At 62.0% G+C, this 19503-nt stretch overlaps 2 protein-coding genes across 4 annotated transcripts; one reads left to right on the forward strand and one right to left on the reverse strand.

Moving 5' to 3' along the window:
- The first annotated feature begins 592 nt into the window (after window positions 1-592).
- On the forward strand, window positions 593-7234 carry LOC137151997 (beta-2-glycoprotein 1-like). 3 transcript variants are annotated; one of them, XM_067546466.1, is made up of 8 exons: window positions 593-879; window positions 1971-2126; window positions 2325-2510; window positions 4723-4834; window positions 4939-5015; window positions 5586-5765; window positions 6127-6336; window positions 6713-7234. In XM_067546466.1, the coding sequence occupies exons 1-8, from the start codon at window positions 750-752 to the stop codon at window positions 6775-6777; spliced, it is 1116 nt and encodes a 371-aa protein (XP_067402567.1). In that variant the 5' UTR covers window positions 593-749; the 3' UTR covers window positions 6778-7234. The 3 variants fall into 3 exon arrangements, with proteins under 3 accessions (XP_067402567.1, XP_067402569.1, XP_067402568.1); XM_067546468.1 differs by lacking the exon at window positions 5586-5765; XM_067546467.1 differs by lacking the exon at window positions 1971-2126.
- A 4665-nt stretch (window positions 7235-11899) lies between these two features.
- Window positions 11900-18003, reverse strand: MYADM (myeloid associated differentiation marker). Its single transcript, XM_067546469.1, has 2 exons — window positions 17883-18003; window positions 11900-14418 (listed from the first exon to the last, which is right to left on the reverse strand). The coding sequence occupies exon 2, from the start codon at window positions 14405-14407 to the stop codon at window positions 13502-13504; it is 906 nt and encodes a 301-aa protein (XP_067402570.1). The 5' UTR covers window positions 14408-14418; window positions 17883-18003; the 3' UTR covers window positions 11900-13501.
- Between the last annotated feature and the right edge of the window lie 1500 nt (window positions 18004-19503).

A 19503-nucleotide genomic window follows, 5' to 3' on the forward strand; every position in this document is an offset into this window, starting at 1 on the left:
TGGAGGGAGGGATGGACGGACGGACTGATGGAGGGACGGAGGATGGATGGACGGACGGAGGGATGGACTGATGGACGGACGGACGGACGGGGGGCGAACGCGCCGGCGGAGCTTGGAGCAGAGGCTGCCGGCAGCCGCGGCGGGAGCGAGCTGGGAGAGGCGCGCCGGGAGCGGAGCGCAGCGGCCGGCCGGCCGGGCCGTGTATCGGCTGTGGGGGCAGAGCGGCGCTGGGGGGGCGGGAGGGGGCGGGTCTCTGACGGCTCCGGGGGGAGGAGTCGGCCTTAAAGGAGAACGTTCCCCGGGGGGGAGGGGGGGGGCTGAGGGGCCCCTTCCAAATGTAGGTCGCCACAACCCCCCCCCCCAGATCCGGATCCCCCAAAATCCGGATCCCCCCAGAGCCCGGCTTTGAGAGGGGAGGGAGTTAGAGGGGAGGGGCTGGGAGCCAGGACTCCTGGGTTCTCTCCCCAGCTCTGGGAGGGGAGTGGGGTCTAGTGGTTAGAGCAGGCGGGGCTGGACTCCTGGGTTCCAGCCCTGGCTGTGGGAGAGGAGTGGGGTCTAGTGGTTAGAGCAGGAGGGCGGGGAGGTTGGGAGCCAGGACGCCTGGGTTCTCCCCCTCTCTGCAGTGACGTGGGCTTGTTTTGTTCCTGCGTGTGTGGCCGGCAGGTCAGAGTCCCAGGCCAGGGGTGGGGGGCGGCTTTGGCACCGGCCTAGCCAGGTTAATCAATAACCTGGGAGACGAGGGGGTATAAATGCCCAGGCCCCCGGGGGGGGGCATTGCCATCACACGGAAGTCACAGTGCTGGCCCCTGCCCGCCATGCCCCACGGTGCCCCCCTCGTCCTGCTGCTCCTGCTGCCCTGGGGAAGCCACAGCACCACAGGTGAGGAGCACAGGACCCCCCCGCCCCCGCTAGGATATCCCCCCCTGCCAGCCTCGGGCCCCCATCCCCCTCGGCCAGACCCATCCCGTGGGCTCCCCATCCCTTCCCCCCACCCGCTGGGCTCCCCCGCTTTCCCCTCCCTCTCTGAGGGTTCCCCACATGCCCTTCCCCCACCAGTGAGTGTCGTCCCTTCCCCCTCCCTCATCGGGGTAACCCCCCTCCCAGCTCACTCCCCCCACCAGCCAATCTCCTACCCCCTCCCGCTGGCCTTGCATCCCCCTACCCCCTTCCTCAGGCCTGTCCCCCTCCCTCACTAGGACACCCACCACCCCCACTGCAGACTCACTGCCTCTTTGCCCTCCCCCGAGGGCTCCTCCAACCCCTTCTTGACACCCCCCCCCAGTGAGGGGGGGTTACAGACTGGAGGGGGTGACCCTGCCCCCCCATGGGAAGGAATTGATCACAGGGGTCTGGCTCAGCCGCTGCCCTCACCCCATGTCATTTTGTTCCCAGCTGATCGTCCTGGCCAGCCTGGGGACAGCTGAGGTTTTAAACACCCCATTGCTAGAAACCAGGGAGGGGCCCAGTTCTCAGCCTCCCCCCCCCCCCCAAAAAAAGCAACCCTTGGGAAACCCCACCACGGGCTGGGCAGGATATGGAAAGAGATGGGGGCGTATGGGGATAGATAGTGTACGGGGACAGGCAGACAGACAGGCGTCCGGGAGGCGGACACCCCGTCAAGTTCCCCTGTCTGTATGGAGGGGAGAATTCTACACCCAGTCCCAGCCCCTGGCATCCGGAGGGTACCCCCAGGTCTGCCCTGCCTGCTATTGGCCACAGTGGGGTTTGCAGAGCCCCCCTTCCCCTATGGGCCACATGTCCTCCCTAACTTCCCGGATAAAGTCAGGGGAGGGCATGGGGGGGGGAGGAAAATGTTTGTAAGTAGGACTCCTGGATTCTATTTCCTGTGCCTTCCTTCCCACATGCTTTTGTGCCTCGGTTTCCCCATCTATACAAAGCAGGAGGTAGGGGGGTGCAATAGAAGCCAGGGTAGCCTCACTCTATCAGCTCTCCTTCGTGTCCCCCTCCAGGCACAGACAGGCCCAGTTCCTGCCCCGCCCGGAGGGAGGAGCCGGCAGAGGGAAGGGGCCAGACCTGTCAGAGGAGCTGCAGCCAAGACCGGGACTGCTCCGGCCGCAGGCAGTGCCTGTGTGATGGGGACTGCGGGCTGAGCTGTGTGACACCCAGTAAGGCCAGGCACCCAGCCCCCCTCTCTGCTCTAACCTCCAGATCCTACTCCCCTCCCTTCCCTGAGCTGGGATAGAACCCAGGAGTCCTGGCTCCCAGCCCCCTGCTCTCACCGCTGGATCCCCTTCCCGAGCTGGGGAGAGAACCCAGGAGTCCTGGCTCCCTCCCTCCCTCCCAACTGTCTTTGTCCATCCCAGACCGGAGCTGTCCATGGCCCATGCGGGTTGAGAATGCCGAGACGCGCTTGGCCCAGGCTTCCCGCGGCTTCGGGGCCCTCTTGGAGGTGACCTGCCGGCCAGGCTTCAAGATGTCCAACGGGCAAGGAATGGCGCTGAGCCGATGCCAAGGGGACAGGAAGTGGAGTCTGACAGCTCAGTGCGAATGTAAGGGAAAGATGTGCCACCACCAGTCAACACCTGGCACCTTCGCCACCATCCACCCTGTAGTAGTGAACACCGTCACCCTGTCCCCAACACCGACCCTGCCCCAAACACCAGCATCCAACACCCATGCCAACACCATTTCCCTGCATGCAACACCCACACCATTACCCAACACCGTCACCCCAACACCTGCCGACAACACCGTCACCCCAACACCGTCACCTGCCCCCAACACCATCACCCTGCCCCCAACACCAGCATCCAACACCCACGCCAACACCGTTTCCCTGCATGCAACACCCACACCATTACCCAACACCATCACCCCAACACCGTCACCTGCCACCAACACCATCACCCTGCCCCTAACACCAGGATTGAACACCCACGCCAACACCATTTCCCTGCACACAACACCAACACCATTACCCAACACCATCACCCCAACACCTGCCAACAACACCATCACCCCAACGCCGTCACCCACCACCAACACTATCACCCAACACAAACGACCAAACCCCACCGCTGTCACCCACACCCGACACCTTGTCCCCAACTCCACCACCATCACCCCACCCCAGCCATCAACACCAACAACATCACCCAACACCCGTCACCCCACGCCTACAGCCTTCCTCGCCTTCCACCTTGCCAGGTCAGTTGCCAACACCATAACACAAAAACGAACACCCAAGGACCTGCATTATTGTTTCTTGTATCCGGATCTCTTTACAGATGTTCCCACGCTGGGGATAGAACCCGGGAGTCCCAGCCCCCACCCCGCTCTAACCACTAGCCCCCACTCCCTTTCCAGAGCTGGGGATGGCTCCCAGCCCCTCGCGCTGGCGGGTTCCAAGGGCAGGCTGTTTTCTCGCCAGTGAGCTGATCAGGATGAGTCCCTGAGGCCACTTCAAGGGTAACGGATCCCCTGGCAAGGGGAGACCTAGATACGGAGGCAGAGCAGCTATCCTGGTCCCGCGTCCCTCCCCGCCCCCAGGGGGAGCCACGGGACGCAGCTAAATAGGGTTATGGGGGGGGGGAGCCCTTGAGTTCTGGGCCAGATGGAAACAGCCCCACCTCCTGCCGCCACAACTGGGGCAGCAGCTGTCGGCTCCAGGACTCCTGGGTTCACTTCCCTGGCTCTGGCTGAGGAGCGGGGTCTAGTGGTTAAAACAGGGAGCCCTGGGGGGTCCAAACTAATTGACTCCCCTGAATTTCCCCCCCCCCCCGAGCCAGAACTCTGCCTCCCCCCCAAAACACCCATGAAATAACAGAACCCTTCGCCTCAAAACCCCAGACGCTGCCCCCCCAAATTAGAGGTAGATCCTCCCGCTAAACTCTGAACCCCCAAACCTGGGATTGGCTCCCAGGCCTTGACCCCTCCACCCCAGGTGATTTTTGACACCCCGCCCCCGGCTCCTGCCATGCTGGGGGGGTTTAAAGGCTTCTTTGCTCCCCTCAATACCGCCCAGGGACTGGGGACACTGGGAAGGGAGAGGAGCGCTGGAGCCTGCTGAGGCTCAGCCTTGATCTGGCAGAACCCAGGAGTCCGGGAGAAACAGCCTGTGAAACTCATGGGGTCGTCGTACCCCCCTTGTCTGGGAATTACAGCCCCGGGCATCAGGGTTTGGAGAAGGAGAAGTGGGGCTAAATAGGGGAAGGGGCCGAATATGGGAAAGGGGTGGGGCCTGCTGGGTGGGAGAGGAGGTGAATGGGGCAGAGGGGGAGGAGTTTACACTGAGAAGGAGGGGCCAAATGGGGGAAGGGAGGGGCAAATGGGGCAGGGGAGGGTCTTACAATGAAAAGGGAGGAGCCAAATAAGGGAAGGGCGGGGTTTAATGGGACAAGGAGGGGCCCAATGGGGGCAGGTGCAGAATCTACTGAGGGGGGCAAGGGGACATGGGAGGGGCCTACTAGGAGAGGGAGGGGCCTACTAGGAGAGGGTGGGGCCAGTGTCTGTCTCTCAAAGGGAGACCGTAGGGTCCGCTGCAGGTGTTAAAGGGGAGGGCCAACAATTTAAAGGGGAAGGAACCCACAAAAATCTTTCTCACCCTGAGGTCTTTAAGGGTTCTTTGTGTCTGGTGGACGCTAATTCCCATCAATGCAAGAGGGCTAAGTGGGGGGCGTGTTGGGGGGGAACTTGGTTGCCAGACAGGAGTGACCCCCCCCAGCTGACTTCCGCCCTTGCCCCCCCCGTCCTCTGTTCCAGGGGATCTGACCCCCTCGTCCTTCTGCAGTCCGCCCCCGGAGACCGACAACGGCTTCCACAGCGGCGCCTCCTACAGGACAGGCGGGGAGGTGCGGTACAAGTGCAAGCGTGGGTGAGTCCCCCCCTCCCAGCTCTGCTGGTGCCCCTCACTCCTGACACGCAGCCCCTCAGACAGCTGGAAGTGGCCCCGTCTCCAACCTGGTCTCTCTCCCCCAGATACCGGCTGGAGGGTTCAGACACCATCCAATGCCAGGAGAACCAGGAGTGGTCTGGGCCCGCCCCGACCTGCCGCCGTGAGTGGGGTGAAGGGGGGCAGGGGAGGGGGTCCCCGTTTCTCTCGGTCTGTCTGTCCCCGTCTGCCAGAGGGCACCTGGGGCTGAACCCTGCCAGCTGGGAGGAAACGTGGGGGGCTGGGACCGTGCGCTTGGAATGGGGCACAAGGGACTTGGGGTGCCAGAGAGAGAGAGAAAGAGCTGTCCCCAGCCGCCCCCTCTAGCCCTGGGTCCCTTCCCTGTCCCCAGCCCTCTGTCTGCTGCTCCACCCCTCCCGCCACCCCCACCCTCCGTCCGCTCCCTGCATCCCCGTACCCCTCCATCCCCCATCCACGTACCCCCCTCCATCCACCCCCCACCCTCCATCTATCCCATATTACCCCATAGCCCACCACCCCATACAACTCTGCATCCCCGTACCCCTCTATCCACCCCTTCCATCCCCCATCCATGTACCCCCCTCCATCCATACCCTATACTCCTCCATCCCCACGCCCCGCACAGCCTCCATCCCTCCATCCTTCCTTCCCTCCCTCCATTCTCCCCCTGTCCATTCCCTGGGCCGGGCCGTGACCCCTCTGTCCCCCCCAGCCGTGTTCTGCCCGCCCCCCAGGGACATCGCCGAGGGCTACCTGGTGGCGGTGGAGAAGGCTCAGTTCCGGGCCGGGGAGTTGGTCTATTACCTCTGCAAGCGCAACTATCTGCTGGACGGCAGCAACAGGGTCACCTGCCGGGGCAACGGCACCTGGTCGCCTCGGCCTTTCTGCAGAGGTAACGGCCCCCCACAGGGTCCCCTTCTCCCCCAGGACCACCCAGCCAGACCCACAGGCCCATCTACTCTGGTATCCCGCCCTCTCCCAGCCCCCCAGATCAGACACACAGGCCCATCTACCCCAGTATCCTGCCCCCTCCCAGCCCCCCAGATCAGACCCACAGGCCCATCTACCCCGGTATCCCTCCCTCTCCCTGCCCCCCTAGATCAGACCAATGGGCCCATCTATCCCAGTATCTTGCCCCTCTCCCTGCCCCCCAGATCAGATCCATGGGTCCAGCTACCCTGGTATGCCACCCCCTCTCTGCCCCCCAGATCAGAGTCACGGGCCCATCACCCTGGTATCCTGTCTCCCCCCAGCGCGCTGCGCGGTGCCGGCCCAGCGGAGCCGTGTGCTCTACCAGGGCCGCAAGCTGTGGATCCAGGAGATCCCGGAGGGGCAGGTCCAGCACGGGGAGATCGTGACCTTCTACTGCCGGAACCAGACCCAGTCCCAGACCCAGACCTGCAACTACCCAGCCCCCTCACGCTGCTTCGATGGGCTGCTGCCCCTGCCGGCCTGCTACGATGGTGAGGGGCAGTACAGGGAGCTGGGGGGGCAGGGGGAGAGCCATGGGGGAGCTATGGGGGGCACAGGGGGCAGGGAGAGAGCCATGGAAGTGAGAGATGTACTGGGGGGAGTTGTGGGGGGACAGGGAGCTGTAGGGAGGAGAGGGGGCTGGGGGCAGACCTATGGGAGAAGGTTGGGGGTAAACAGCTGTGGGGCTAGGGATATATCCACAGGGAATGGGGCAGGAGAAGGATCCTGGAGGGAAGAGGAAAGTCCTCGGGGGAGATCTGTGGCAGAGGAGGAGGGAGATCCCTGGGGGGATGTGGGGCAGGATTCATAGGGGAGCAGTGGGGGTGTTTTTGCCTCACTCCCCCTGACTCCCCCATCTTCTTTCAGAGCCCACATGGCTGCAGTACACCCTCTTCCCCAAGCGGGTGGTGTCTGAGATCCGCCCCTGCTGAGCCCCCCACCGGCCCCCTGACACAGCCTGACCAGATGGACCGCCGGCATGGCAGGGAAGCCAGCGGTGCCGGGAGAGAAGGCCCTGGTGTGAAATGGGCCCTGGCGTGCAGAGGACCCATTCGGACAAAGGTCCTGTCGTGGGAGGACCAATTATGCAAAAACTCCTCGTGCGAGGGCCCCAACGTGCGAAGGCTGCTTGTGCAACGGTCTGGTCGCGTGAGGGGCCCATCGGGCAAAGGTCCCGTCGTGCGAAAGTCCCGTTGTGCAAAGGTCGCATCACGTGAAGGCCCTTTCGTGCAAGGACCTCACCATGCCCCGGTTCCAGTGCCAGGCTCCCGTCGTGCGAGGGTCTCGTCGTGCGAAGGCCCTGTGGTGCAAAGGACCATTGTGTGAGGGCCCCGTCGTGCACACGCTGCAGTGCAAGGACCCCAGCATGCAAAGGTCCTGTCGTGCAAAGGCCCTGGCGTGCGAAGATCCCACTGGTGCCAGAGTCCAGTTGTGCTGGGTGTGAAAGGGGAGGGGGAGGGGGGGCAGTGGTAGAGGGCTTCCTTGCCCCATTCAGTCCTTTCCAGCTGACAGGGGGATCCTGTCCTGGCTTTAGAGCCCACCTCCGACCCCAACAGAGAACTAGGGGGAGGGGAGGGGCAGTCCATTCCTGCGGGGGGAGGGTAGAAAATCCAATTGAGTCCATTCCAGCTGACAGGGAAATCCAGTGCCAGGTTTTCCCTCCCTACAGTCTCAGTGAAAGCCCGGCCTGGATTCTTGTGCGTGGAGTGGACTCTGTGGCAGGAAGTTGGGGGGGCTGAGCCGAGGGGGGGGAGTGCTCTGCTTTCTGAAGGGGATGTGGCAGGGGCTGTACGGTCACTTGTATTTATTGGGCCTGAGGTTGCAATTTTTATTAGAGAAATAAAACGTAGCCAGACGCTGAAATCTCTCCCAGAATCCTCTGGGGCCTGGCCTGGAATGGGGGGTGATGATAGCCCCCCTAAGGGGTATATTGGCGTGCACCTGAGGAACAAACTGCTATGGGATAACATCAGAATCACCTGTGGAACTCCCTGCCACAGGATAATGTCAGGGTTCACCCCGGGGGAATTCCCCACATAGGGTAATATGAGCAGGCCACCTGGGGAACTCTCCCCTATGGGATAATATCGGGGCTCACCTGGGACCAACCCCCGATAGCAAGGCTCACCCAGGCATGCCCCCTGCTATGGGGTAATAGTTTTCATGCTGGGGGAACTAACCCTCGTGAAATAATATTGGGGTTTGAGCAGGGGAGCTCTCCCTTGACAGATAATTTTGGGGTGCAGCTGGGAAACTCCCTGCACTGGGATATCAGGGGCTCATCCAGGAAACACCCTGATGCAAGAGGTCCCCGTTTTCTCTCCTGCCCAGAGCTTCTGCCCCACCCCAGAATCCCTCTCCCAGGAAACCTGTATTGTGGGGTAGGGTCGGACTCCCCAGGGATGGGTGGTGGTGGGGGACACATGCGTCTCCTTCTCCAGGGGCAGGCCACTTCCTGGAATAGGGCCTGGGCAGCCGCCAATGCAGGCCGCCAGGGAACAAAAGGACAAAGACCTGGTGCTATTTATGCATAAACAGAACAGGGGTGGGGAGGTGAAGGACTCAAGGGGGAGGGGAGGACCGGGGGGGGGGGGGGTCAAACTGTCCCAGCCCAGACCACAGCAGCTTTTCTCCCCCACCCATAGAAGCAGTGACCCGTGTTGTTTAACCTCGGATGTGTCGCTGTTAACCTGTGGAACTGACTGACACATGAGCCCAGTCAGCATGGGCTCGGGGCAGGGGGAATCTCCTGAGCCCAGAGTGAGGTCAGGAAGGTTATTTAAAAAGAGGTGCAGGGGTTCCCTCTTCCCCCAGATGTATTAAGTGGGGGGGGGGCAGAGGCTGAGACAGCCTTTCTCTATGAGGCATTAATCCCCCCATTGCCCATCTGGGGGGCGGTGTTTGGTATCTTCCTTTGACACAGCTACAGCTGACCCCATTGGAGACTGGGGTAGGTGGGTCCATGGGTGATTCTGATCCAGGGGGCATGGAGCAGGGGGGACGCCCGGATAGATGGGCCTGTGGGGCTGACCCAGGGAGCAGGGAGGGGGCAGGATATCCCAGTAAATGGGCCCGTGGTGCTGATTGGGGGGAGGGCACGGAGGAGGCAAGCTACTGGGATAGATTGGCCCATGGGGCTGACCCAGGGGGCAGGGAGCGGGCGGGATACTGGGGTGAGGGGCTTGCCCTGTGCTCTAGGTTTCCCGTGGCCCTGAGAGTTAATGATTATAGGGCTGGAGGGGAACAGAGGCCTTATCAGAAGTGGGGGGGGGGGAGGATTTCCCAACCCAGGGGGCTGGGGGAAAAGGGGTAGAACAAACAGTGGTTCCCATCAGCGGAGGGGGCGGTCCAGGAGGGGCGACTTACCTGGCTCCCAGGAGAAACCCTCACCCGAGGACACGGGGGGAACCTAACCAGGGCAGGCGTGCAGTGGCACAGATAGGGAAACTGAGGCACAAAGAGAGGCAGGCACGTGGCCGATGTCACAGAGCAGAAGAATGCAAGAGCCGTGGTGTGAACCCAGGAGTCCTGGCTCCCAGTCCCCCACCCCCCTTGCTCTAACCCCTAGGCCCCACTCCCCTTCCAGAGGCTGGGAGGGGGAGTGAAGCGGTTGCCCTGGGGCTCCGGTTTCTGTTGGTCTCGCAGCAGCCAGCAGCTGTCGCTGCAGACTCAGGGTTTCACCCGGTTTCACACGAGAGCAAACAGGCGCGAATTGGGCGTGGGGGGGGGGAGGAGGCTGCAGGAGAATGGAGGCCCCTGGACATCGGGGTGAGGGGCTCAGCACAGGAACCAGAGGCTGGCTAGAGGGCTGGGGGGGGGGGGAGGATAGATGAGGGGTGTGTTGGGGATGAATGGAGGGGGGTGGGGAGAAGATAGCGGGAGGGGTGGATAAAGGGAGTTGGGTGTGGGGTGGAAGGGGAGGGATGTGTGATGATGGATGAGGGAGGGAGGGGTGGAGGAAGGATGGACGAGGTGTGCGGGGGGAGGGACAGATGGATGGGGTGTGGGGGGGGATGCGGGGAAAGGATGGATGAAGTGTGGATAAAGGGAGGGATGGCTGGAAGGGGGGGGGATGTGGGGATGGCTGGATGGTGCCCCAGTGCATGCTGGGCTGGGGCAGTGTGGGGCACTCTGCTCACTGTGGGGCATCCCGCGTGGGTCCCGTTCAGCCCCCCTTACCCAGCAGCCCTTGGGCTGGCAGAGGCACCCGCAGAGAATAGCTGGGCCCTGACTCACGCTGGGAACCTGCCCACTTAGCGCCTGCTCCCCCCACCCCTGGGACCAATAAACCTCCGCTTCTTGAGAACAGATTGACTCATCCAGGCTAAAACCAGTGTACGTGTGGGGGGGGAGGGGGCGGCTTGGCGCCAGGACTCCTGGGTTCCCTCCCCAGCTCTGGGAGGAGAGTGGGTCCTAGTGGTTAGAGCAGGGGGGGGGCTGGGAGGCAGGACTCCTGGGTTCTTTCCCTGGCACTGAGAGGAGCTGGGGGACTGGCCGGTTCTTGGCCGGAATCAAGGTTCCCAGGTCCAGCATCTCAGGCTCAGGGCCGAAGGGACTTTATTAGCACCGCATGGACAGGCAGAACCGCTGCGAACCACGCAAAGACCCAGCAAACGTACCGGGGTCTCTGCCTCTCCTCACACCCCCGGCTCGGGGAGCTGCTGCTCCGGGGCAGAGGTGCTGCCCTGGTCCTGGCAATTCAGACCCATGCCTGCCTGCACCCCCCCCCCACCCCTGTATCGAAGCCCCTCACCCTGCTAACGTCGGGGTGCCCTGGTCCCATTCATCATCTTCGCTTAGTGCCGGGCTCGCCCATCCGTTGCCAGGGCGGGTGCGGGGATCAGCCTTTGCCAACGTTTTTATCCCCGACCCCAGAACCTGGTATCCCGCCCCCCCCCCTTGAACTCACTGGTCCCAGCGCCCCAAAACCCAGGATGGCAGCCAGGCCCTTGGACCTCAAAACTTTACCTGAACTGCTTACACCAGGCCGGGAGGTGACTGCGCGTAGCACTGGCTCAGGAAGGGGAGTGGGGTCTAGTGGTTAGACCGAGGGGGAGGGGGTAGGAGCCAGGACTCCTGGGTTCCATCCCTGGCTCTGGGAGAGGAGTGGGGGTGACACAGGGGCAGCGGGGAGCCAGGACTCCTGGGTTCTGTCCTTGATGTTCTCCCCGGACTGTTGAATGGGCACGGCTGGGGGGCAGGGAGGGGTTAACACGAGCCAGACAGCGATGCTGCCCTTAACTCCTTTCCCAGCCCAGACAAGGCTGTTCCTAGGAATCGCCTCATTCCAGGCCCGGCCCTGCCCAGCCCCTTCTGGCAGCATCCCCGGGAACTAATCATAGCCAGCTCCTCCCTGGCGCTGGAAAACGGAAGGCACACGGGCTATACATAGCAATGACTTCAGCCAGCTGGGACGGGTGGGGCCCGGGGGCTGGGTATACAAGGGGGGGGTCCCTCGCCCGACGCTGAGTGCATCCATCTCTGGAGTGGGGCGTGGAGGCTGTTTATACAGGGACCCCCCACTTGGCCAGTGCTGAGATGCGGCCACCTCTGGGGTGGGGCGTGTGCGGGTCCCAGTTTGGTGGGCTGAGTTGCCAGCGTGTGAGACACTTACACATCCCGTCTCTGGGTCTTTCCCTGCCTGGCCCATCCCTGCGAAACAACAGCTGCTTTCAGAGCCCTGAGCTGGAAGCTCCACCCACCCCTGCTCCACCCACACACACAGCCTCCGCCTCCGCTGGGAAACAAGCCTTTCACAGAGGGACGGGGGCTGCCCCACCTGGCCCCTCCTCCCACCCGCCCCCAAGCCAGCCTGCCCCCAACTCGGGCTGGATCAAAACCAGCACCCCCGAAAGGGTAAAGGCCACATTCCCCAATCCCTGCGCCAGCCAGTCCCCGGCCTAAGGCCAGAAGGGAGCCAGCACCCCCTATAGGGGAAAGGCCCCGTGCCCCATTCCCTGCCCCACGGAGTCATTTTTCCATGTTCAACTTCATCCCCCCGCTTATCCTTCTCGACAAAACTCCAAATAGGAGAGATGACAGAACCAGAGCGAGGAAATTTGAGTCATTTATTGTTTCATTCCCTTCTCCTCTCTATATATTTATACGTATATAACACCCCTATAATTTGCTAAGTCAGTCGTGACACGAACACTTACAACAAGGACCATAATACTTTTTGTCTGCGCGTATGCCAGTGTAAAAGATATATGTATAAAAAATACCAGAGGAATGGTACGAAGAGAGACGGGACAGATTTAAGCATCTAAAGCTAAATTCTAGCGCTGTCGCACTGTACTTAGCCGTCCGGCGACATCACCTTTAAGACAATGGCCGCCAGGACGTTAGCCGTCCGGCGACATCACCTTTAAGACAATGGCCGCCAGGACGTTAGCCATCCAGCGACATCGCCTTTAAGATAATGGCCGCCAGGACATTAGTCATCCGGCAACATCACCTTTAAGACAATGGCCGCCAGGACGTTAGCAATCCGGCGACATCGCCTTTAAGGTAATGGCGCCAGGACGTTAGCCATCCAGCGACATCGCCTTTAAGACAATGGCCGCCAGGACGTTAGCCATCTGGCGACATTGCCTTTAAGACAATGGCGCCAGGACTATTTAAAACCCCTGGATAAATATTCAACAACCAAGTAAATGTTTTTTTTTTTGGTTTTTCTTCCAGCTAGAAGGCTGATTCCGTGATTTACCTTTAAGACTCCAACAGGCAAGGGCTGTTGACCTCCAGACAAATATTTGTATAAATAGCTGGGTGCTTTTTAACAAACATGGCCTAGTCTTGCACATTCCCTTTAAGACTCCAGCGGGCAAGAATTTCTGACCACCAGACAGAATATTTTCATTAAAGGTTGTGTGCTCTTTAACCAAGGATGGCTCTCAGCTAGATGCCAGAGTTGAGCCCATTACCTTTAAGACTCTGGCAGGCAAGCATTTTTAACCACCAGACAAATATTTAAAGGGTTGTCACCTCTTTCCCCCCTGACCCCCATTTCTCCCCCCACTTCTGCTGGGATCAGAGGTGCTGGGTCTAAAGGCTCCAGCGCTCCCTGGGCCCCGCCTGTCAGCCACCGATTTTTCATCAGCCGTGGTTCCCGCTGGATAAAAGGCATGGCTGGTTGGCCACAATCCCCCCCCCCCATCCTCAGCCCCATGGATAAAGGGCTGGGTTAAGGCAAAAAGGAAAACACAGTTATTGTGAAGGAGTAGGTATGCCTGGGCAGGGTGTGCTGGGGGGGTAGGAGAGAAAAAAAGAAGAAGAAAGAGAGAAAATAAATGAGAGGAAAAAGAACAAAAGACTGAGTGAAAGAAGAGAAAGTGAGAGAAAGAGCTACAAGAAAAGAAGGAATAAAGGAGGCCGATCGAACGATAGAGAAAGAAAATAAATGAATGAATAAATACACGAAAGGAAAAGAATAAATGAACGAATGAGAGGAAATGAAAGAGAGCAAAGAATAAATAAGAAAGAAAGAAAGAAAGAAGCTTAGAGAAAAACAATAAAGGAAAGGGAGGAAAAGGATGCAAGAATAAACAAAGGAAAGAGGGACGGACAGACAGATGAGATCCGCAGAAGCCGGTGGGAGACCAGCCCTTATTCCCAGCCCTCAGCGGGCCCAGCAGCCCCAGAGCGGCGGCCCGGCTAGGCCTGGATGAAGATGAGCCGGGCGGAGTACACCAGGTCGGCCAGGTAGACCAGCAGGTTGACGGCCGTCAGCACGGCGATGGCCACCCATTTATCCCAATAGCAGAAGCTCGTGTTGTTGCAGTAGCCGGGCCGGCTGGGTTGGCCGCCTTGCTTGCGGTCAAAGCTGTAGATGGGCCAGATGACGGTGGCCGTGGCGTACATGAGCACGGCCAGCAGCGTGTAGCCGCTCAGGAACTTATTGAAGGCGCAGGGCAGCCAGCCGGTACACTCTCCAATGCACAGCACGATGACTACCAGCGAGAGGATGAAGCAGATGCAGTAGACGGCCAGGCACCACTTCAGCGCCTCGTGGCGGTCGTAGGCGACCGGGTCGCTGATGAAGACGAAGATGATGCAGGCCACGAAGGTCTCCACCACCTTCAGCAGGCCGGGCACCGTGGCCATGTAGCCTGTCACCTCGCCCGGCTTGGCCCGAGTCATGGTGACCTCCACCGAGTAGGCCAGGCAGGTGAGGCAGGAGAAGACGGTGGCGGCGATGCGGTAGTCCTTGGTCTTGCCGGAGGCGGCGTTGTTCTGGATGTGGGTGACGGGGTAGATGATGGAGGCCGAGAGGCACATCAGGGTGGCGTACATGGCGAAGGTGATGGGGAAGTTCTTCCAGGAGACGGGCATGCGGTGCTGGAGCCCGGCGAACTCCACCACCAGCACCAGCAGCGTGACGGCGAAGCAGAAGCACCAGCAGAACATGCACCAGTCGCCGTTGCGGCCCCCCCAGCCCCCGTGGTGCACCACCAGGCTGAAGGTGACGCAGGCGAAGAGCGCCTCCAGCAGGCGGACGATGCCCACCGGCGAGGTCAGGGCCTGCGTGTTGCCCACGGACTTGGAGCGCTGGATCGGCATGGCGGGGTCACCTGGGGAGGCAGAGAGGTGGGGGGTCAGGGCGAGGCACGGGGGAGGGGATCAGGGATAGGCACAGAGCAGGGCGCAGCAGGGGGACACACATACACAAACACACATACACACACACACACACACACACACACACACACACACACACAGAGGACTCATTCTCTCCAGCAGGGGGCAGCAGACAGACAGACACACACACACACACACACACACACACAGAGGAAATTGCAGCCTCTCGGTATCTCGGTCCCAGGACCTGCCCCACCCTTGCTATCCAGAGAGAACATCTAGGAAATATCCCTCCCCTGGGGCCCGTTTCTGTACCCCTGGTCCCAGCCGGACACCCCGTCCCCAGTCACCGGCTGAACTTGGGGTTCGTGACCCCACCCGGTGCCCTGTGGGTAGCACCAGGATGAAAAGCTTGGGGAAGGGACTAGAAGGTTAGAGAGGGGGGCAGGGAGCCAGGACGCCTGGGTTCTATCCCCGGCTCGGGGAGGGGAGTGGGGTCTAGTGGTTAGAGCGGAGGGGCTGGGAGTAGGTATCTCTGTAGCATGAATAGGGCGGGGAGCAGAAAGGGAGATGGAGGAAGAGAAAGAAAGACAGAGGGGCCAAAAGGAGGAGTGACGGAGGGATCCAGAAAAGGGGGGGGGGCTGTGCCCATGAGTCTGCGGGGCAGAGAGGGGGAAGGGTCCAAGCCGCGCTGGGGGCACTGCTGAGCATGTGGCAAATTAATAGAGGGAAAGATCCTGCCTCACCCTGGAAGCCAACGCTCCCCCCACCCCTCCCAGATCCTGGGGGCCAGCTCCCCTCCCCCCGCACTGAATCCTGGGGGCCAGCGCCCCCCCCCCCTCAAGCGCCAACAGCTGGAACTGCTCAGCCTGGCCTGGAAACACCTGTCAGAGAGCCGGGAAGTGGGGCAGGGCAGGGGAAATGGCCCCCCCCGAAACAAGGGGTCAGACAGCTGCCTCCCACATCCAATACAACTCCCCTGCAGCTCGCCCACTGCCCCCTGCTTTGATGGGCGGGGGAAGGGTTACAAACCTCCCTCCTGCAGGCAGGCCAGGAACCTTCCAATGTGGGGGGGAGCTAACGGGCCACACGTGATTTATGACTCTTCCTCGGGGAAGCCAGGGAGGAGCTGAGAGCCGGACGCCGGGAGGGAGACCTGCACCCACACCCCGGTTCTGGGGTCCCCCCAGAGCAGAGCAGTGGAGCCAGCCCGATGGGAGGGGGCTGGGATCTAGGGGTTAAGAGCTGGGAGCCAGGACTCCTGGGTTCTACCCCGGACACACCATGCACCCTTTGCACCACTCCTTCCCACCTCTCCCTGCCTCAGTTTCCCCACCTCTGAGGAGAATCTCGTCCATGCAGGGGAGGGGCTGGGAGAATCAATCAATCAATCAATCCATCCAGTTAAGCATATACCGACAGCGGGGGCAGAGCAGGTGATTGCGAAGGAGGTTTGTAATTTCCCCTCGGTCCCTAACGCAGATCCGCTAGTGGGTGGTGACTGGGACCCTCTTGTCAGGGGCGGTGGCTGGAATCTCACCCTGCCCCCAGCCAGCCCTGCCCATGGGACGAGGGGACAGACACCAGACTCCGGGACTCCTCTCCGTCCTGCTCTGCATGGAAGGAAATGGTGCTGGCTCCTCGGCTCCTCCGTGACAATGGAACCCAGGACTCCTGGCTCCCAGCTCCCCTCCCCCTGCTCTAACCACTAGACCCCACTCCCCTAGGGCCCGGAATAGAACCCAGGAGTCCTGGCTCCTAGTCCCCCCCCCCCAACACACTAGATCAGTGCTTTCCTGTCTCTCGGGTGGTGCTGGCGTGGGCTGGAGGCCAAAAAGGGCGGGACAAAGGAAGGGAGGAAGGCCAGTAGTAGGGCAGTGGTGGGCTGGGGGTTGGAGGGGGGGCGCCGCCTGCAGCTGCTGCCCTTATAAGGCCTAGAGAAAACCCAACCCCGGCATGTTATTTTCCAGCTCACTTCAGCATTTCAGGGCCTTGGGCGCGGGCCTGGAACAAGGCTGGGCGAAGGCTTCCCCAGCCTGGCTGGGTCCTGTCCCCGCCTCTGGGAGGGGAGTGGGGTCTAGTGGTTAGAACGGGAGGGGCTGGGAGCCAGGACTCCTGGGTTCTCTCCCTGGCCCTGCCACTGCTTTGCTGGGCGACCTGAGGAGAGCCATTGCCCCGCTCCGTACCTCAGTTTCCCCCACTGTGAAACGACCCTGCCCTTCCCTGTGCTGAGCACTGAGGTCTCCAGGCACCCGGTGCTGGCCAAGGGCAGCGGATTCCCATGGTGCCCCCGGCCCGGGCGAAAGCGCCCCCTTTGCCCACCCCTCTGGAATTTCGATTCACATCTCTGCAGGCACGGGCCCAGCGCAGCCCGGCAGAGTTATTCAGCGGATGCCAGGGCCCGGTCGCCCCCGCCCGCTCTAACCACTGGGTCACACTTCTTTCCCTCTGGCCCGCAGATCCCACAAGGAGGGGCTCCCGCCTTGCCATGTTGTGCTACCTCCACCCCGCCCCCCCTTACACACTATCCCCTGCATTGGCAGTTCTGAGCTCATCCTGCTGGGGGGGACGGACAGACAGACAGAGTCTAGTAACATCCTTCCCCAGCAGTGTCCCCCCCACCCTGAGTCCTTAGGGGGCCAGGAGGTCGGGGGATGAATTATATTGGGGCACAGTCATCGCCCCTTCTGGAGGATCTGGGTGGGGGGCTGACACTCTGCATCTCCTTGCTTTTTGTGGAATAACCTCCCCCCCCCCCAGCAAACTATTTACCCCTGTGATGGGGGTCACTATAGGGGGGATATGTCAAGGGGCATTGGGGCAGTGTCCTGTGGTGGGGTTTTTAGGGGGAGCAGAGGATAGCCCCAAGTGTGACCCCCCCACACACACACACAAATCTCTGTGCACCCCGGGCGTGGCCGGCCCCTGAGCTGCCTGGAATATCTTCCCATCCACAGGTCTTGACATCACCCCACGGAGGGGCCGATCCTCCAGACCTAGCATCGGCTGCTCCCGCCTCATCCACCCCCCCCCCCAGAGGGGCTGCCCCCCAACCCCAAATCACTCCATACCCCAAATCCCCAGAGTACTGGGGCACGCTACCTGTTGCAACCCGCCAAGTGCTCCACTCGCCCTCCAATAAACCCCACACTTTCTGACCCCCACCCAGAAGTCCTCCCAAGCCTTCTCATTCTCCCACAGCCCCCCCAAAACCGGGATACCTCCCCAAACTCCCCCTTGCGCTGGATCCCCCCAAAACCCTGCTCACCCCCCAAAACCCTGCTCACCCCCAAAAAATAACCCCTCGTTTCCGATCTAAGCCCCCCAAGCCTCACACAAAGTCTGACCCCCCCCCACTCCCAGAGCTGCCCATAACGGGGGGGGACCCCCAGACACGTTGCCGTTGCGCTCTAGGCGCGATGGGTAGGAAAGGCGCGTCATGGAGCTGCGTATTTACCTCGCTGGGCGTCCTGGAGAGACGAGGCGGCTGGGGGACCCGGAGAGGCGGCTGGGGGCCTGGGCGCTGGGGCTGGAGCAGAACTGGGGCGCTGCTTCCTCCGATGCGCGCTAGCTGCAGAAATTTTGGAGCGCGGGGCGGGCTGGGAGTGACACCAAAGGAGGAGAGAAGGGGGGGGGGGGTCCGCTCAGGGCGGAAACTCTGGGGGGGGGGGGGGGAGGAGGGGAAGCGCGCAGCCTCCACGTGCCACCCCGGTGAAGGGAGGGTGGGGCAGTGTGAGCCCCCTTCCTGCTGGCAGAGAGGTGACCCATGGGCATCGACTGCCTGGATCATGGACACAACCCCCCGCGCCCCGACAGACACACCCCAGAGCGCTCCACCCCCAACGCCCCCCACATGCGCCCCCCTCTCCACGCACCCCAGAGCTCTCCACCCCCAGCGCGCCCCACATGCACCCCCCTCTCCACGCACCCCAGAGCGCTCCACCCCCAACGCCCCCCACATGCACCCCCTCTCCATGCACCCCAGAGCGCTCCACCCCCCAGCGCGCCCCACATGCACCCCGTCTCCACGCACCCCAGCGTTCTCCATCCCTGGAGCACCCCACCTGCACTCTCCATCCGCATGCACCCCCAGCGCCCCCACATGCACCCCCCTCTCCACGCACTCCAGAGCTCTCCACCCCCCTATGCACACAGCACCCCCAGAGCGCTCCACCCCCAGCGCCCCCCTCTCCGTGCTCCCCAGAGCTCTCCCCCACCACGCTGCACACACCCTGCCCCACCCAGAAACCTCCCCCATTGCAGAAGGGGCTCTGGGGCTGAGAGGGGGCGAGGGGAGGGCGGCGGCTGCTCTGCGGGAGGGGGCAGGATAGCGGGCTGGATGGGCCCTTGGTGGGTTGCGGCTGACCTGGGGCAGAGATGGGGCGACGGAAGCGGGGAGGGGGGGGGGGAGGACACACCCTGCTTGTTAACCACGGTTGAGTAACCCTGGCTGCTCGAAAACAAAGGTGTTTCCTGTCTGCAACAAGTGTCAGGGCACTTCTGCCTCCCTGCTGCGGGCTTCCCCCCCCGGCCGTGCCGCAGCCCTGGACTCTGGTGCTGCGGGCTTCTCCCCCGGCCGTGCCACAGCCCTGGACTCTGGTGCTGCGGGCTTCCCCCCCGGCCGTGCCACAGCCCTGGTCTCTGGTGCTGCGGGCTTCCTCCCCCCCTCCGGCTGTAGCTGTTTGGTGGGGCTGTTTTTGGTTTCCATGGGGACGGGGGGGGGGGAGGATGGAGGAAGGTGCTCCAGCTGCACACAGCTGGACTCGACGTTCAGCATCTGACTCAGTTTTGCCACCAGGGGGGGGGGCCGGCCGCGACCCGCCCCTCAATGCTGGGAAGTCCCAGCAGAGGCCACGCCCCTCCAGGCGCTCAATATTTGGTTGCCCGGACAACCTAGTGCCGCCCCCCCCCAATCACCTAACCCCGTCCTGACCCCCATAGAGCCCTCCTCCGGGGAAGCGGAGTGTGGTTCAGTGGTTACAGCAGGGCCTGGGCACCAGGACGCCTGGGTTCTATGCCACTTCTGGTTCTGGGAGGGGAGTGTGGTTCAGTGGTTAGAGCACCGGGGGGGGGGGAGC

The sequence above is a fragment of the Emydura macquarii genome, unplaced genomic scaffold (assembly GCF_026122565.2).
Source record: "Emydura macquarii macquarii isolate MOO-44397 ecotype Brisbane River unplaced genomic scaffold, CSIRO-AGI_Emac_v2 contig_1122, whole genome shotgun sequence".
NCBI classification, from domain to species: Eukaryota; Metazoa; Chordata; order Testudines; family Chelidae; genus Emydura; species Emydura macquarii.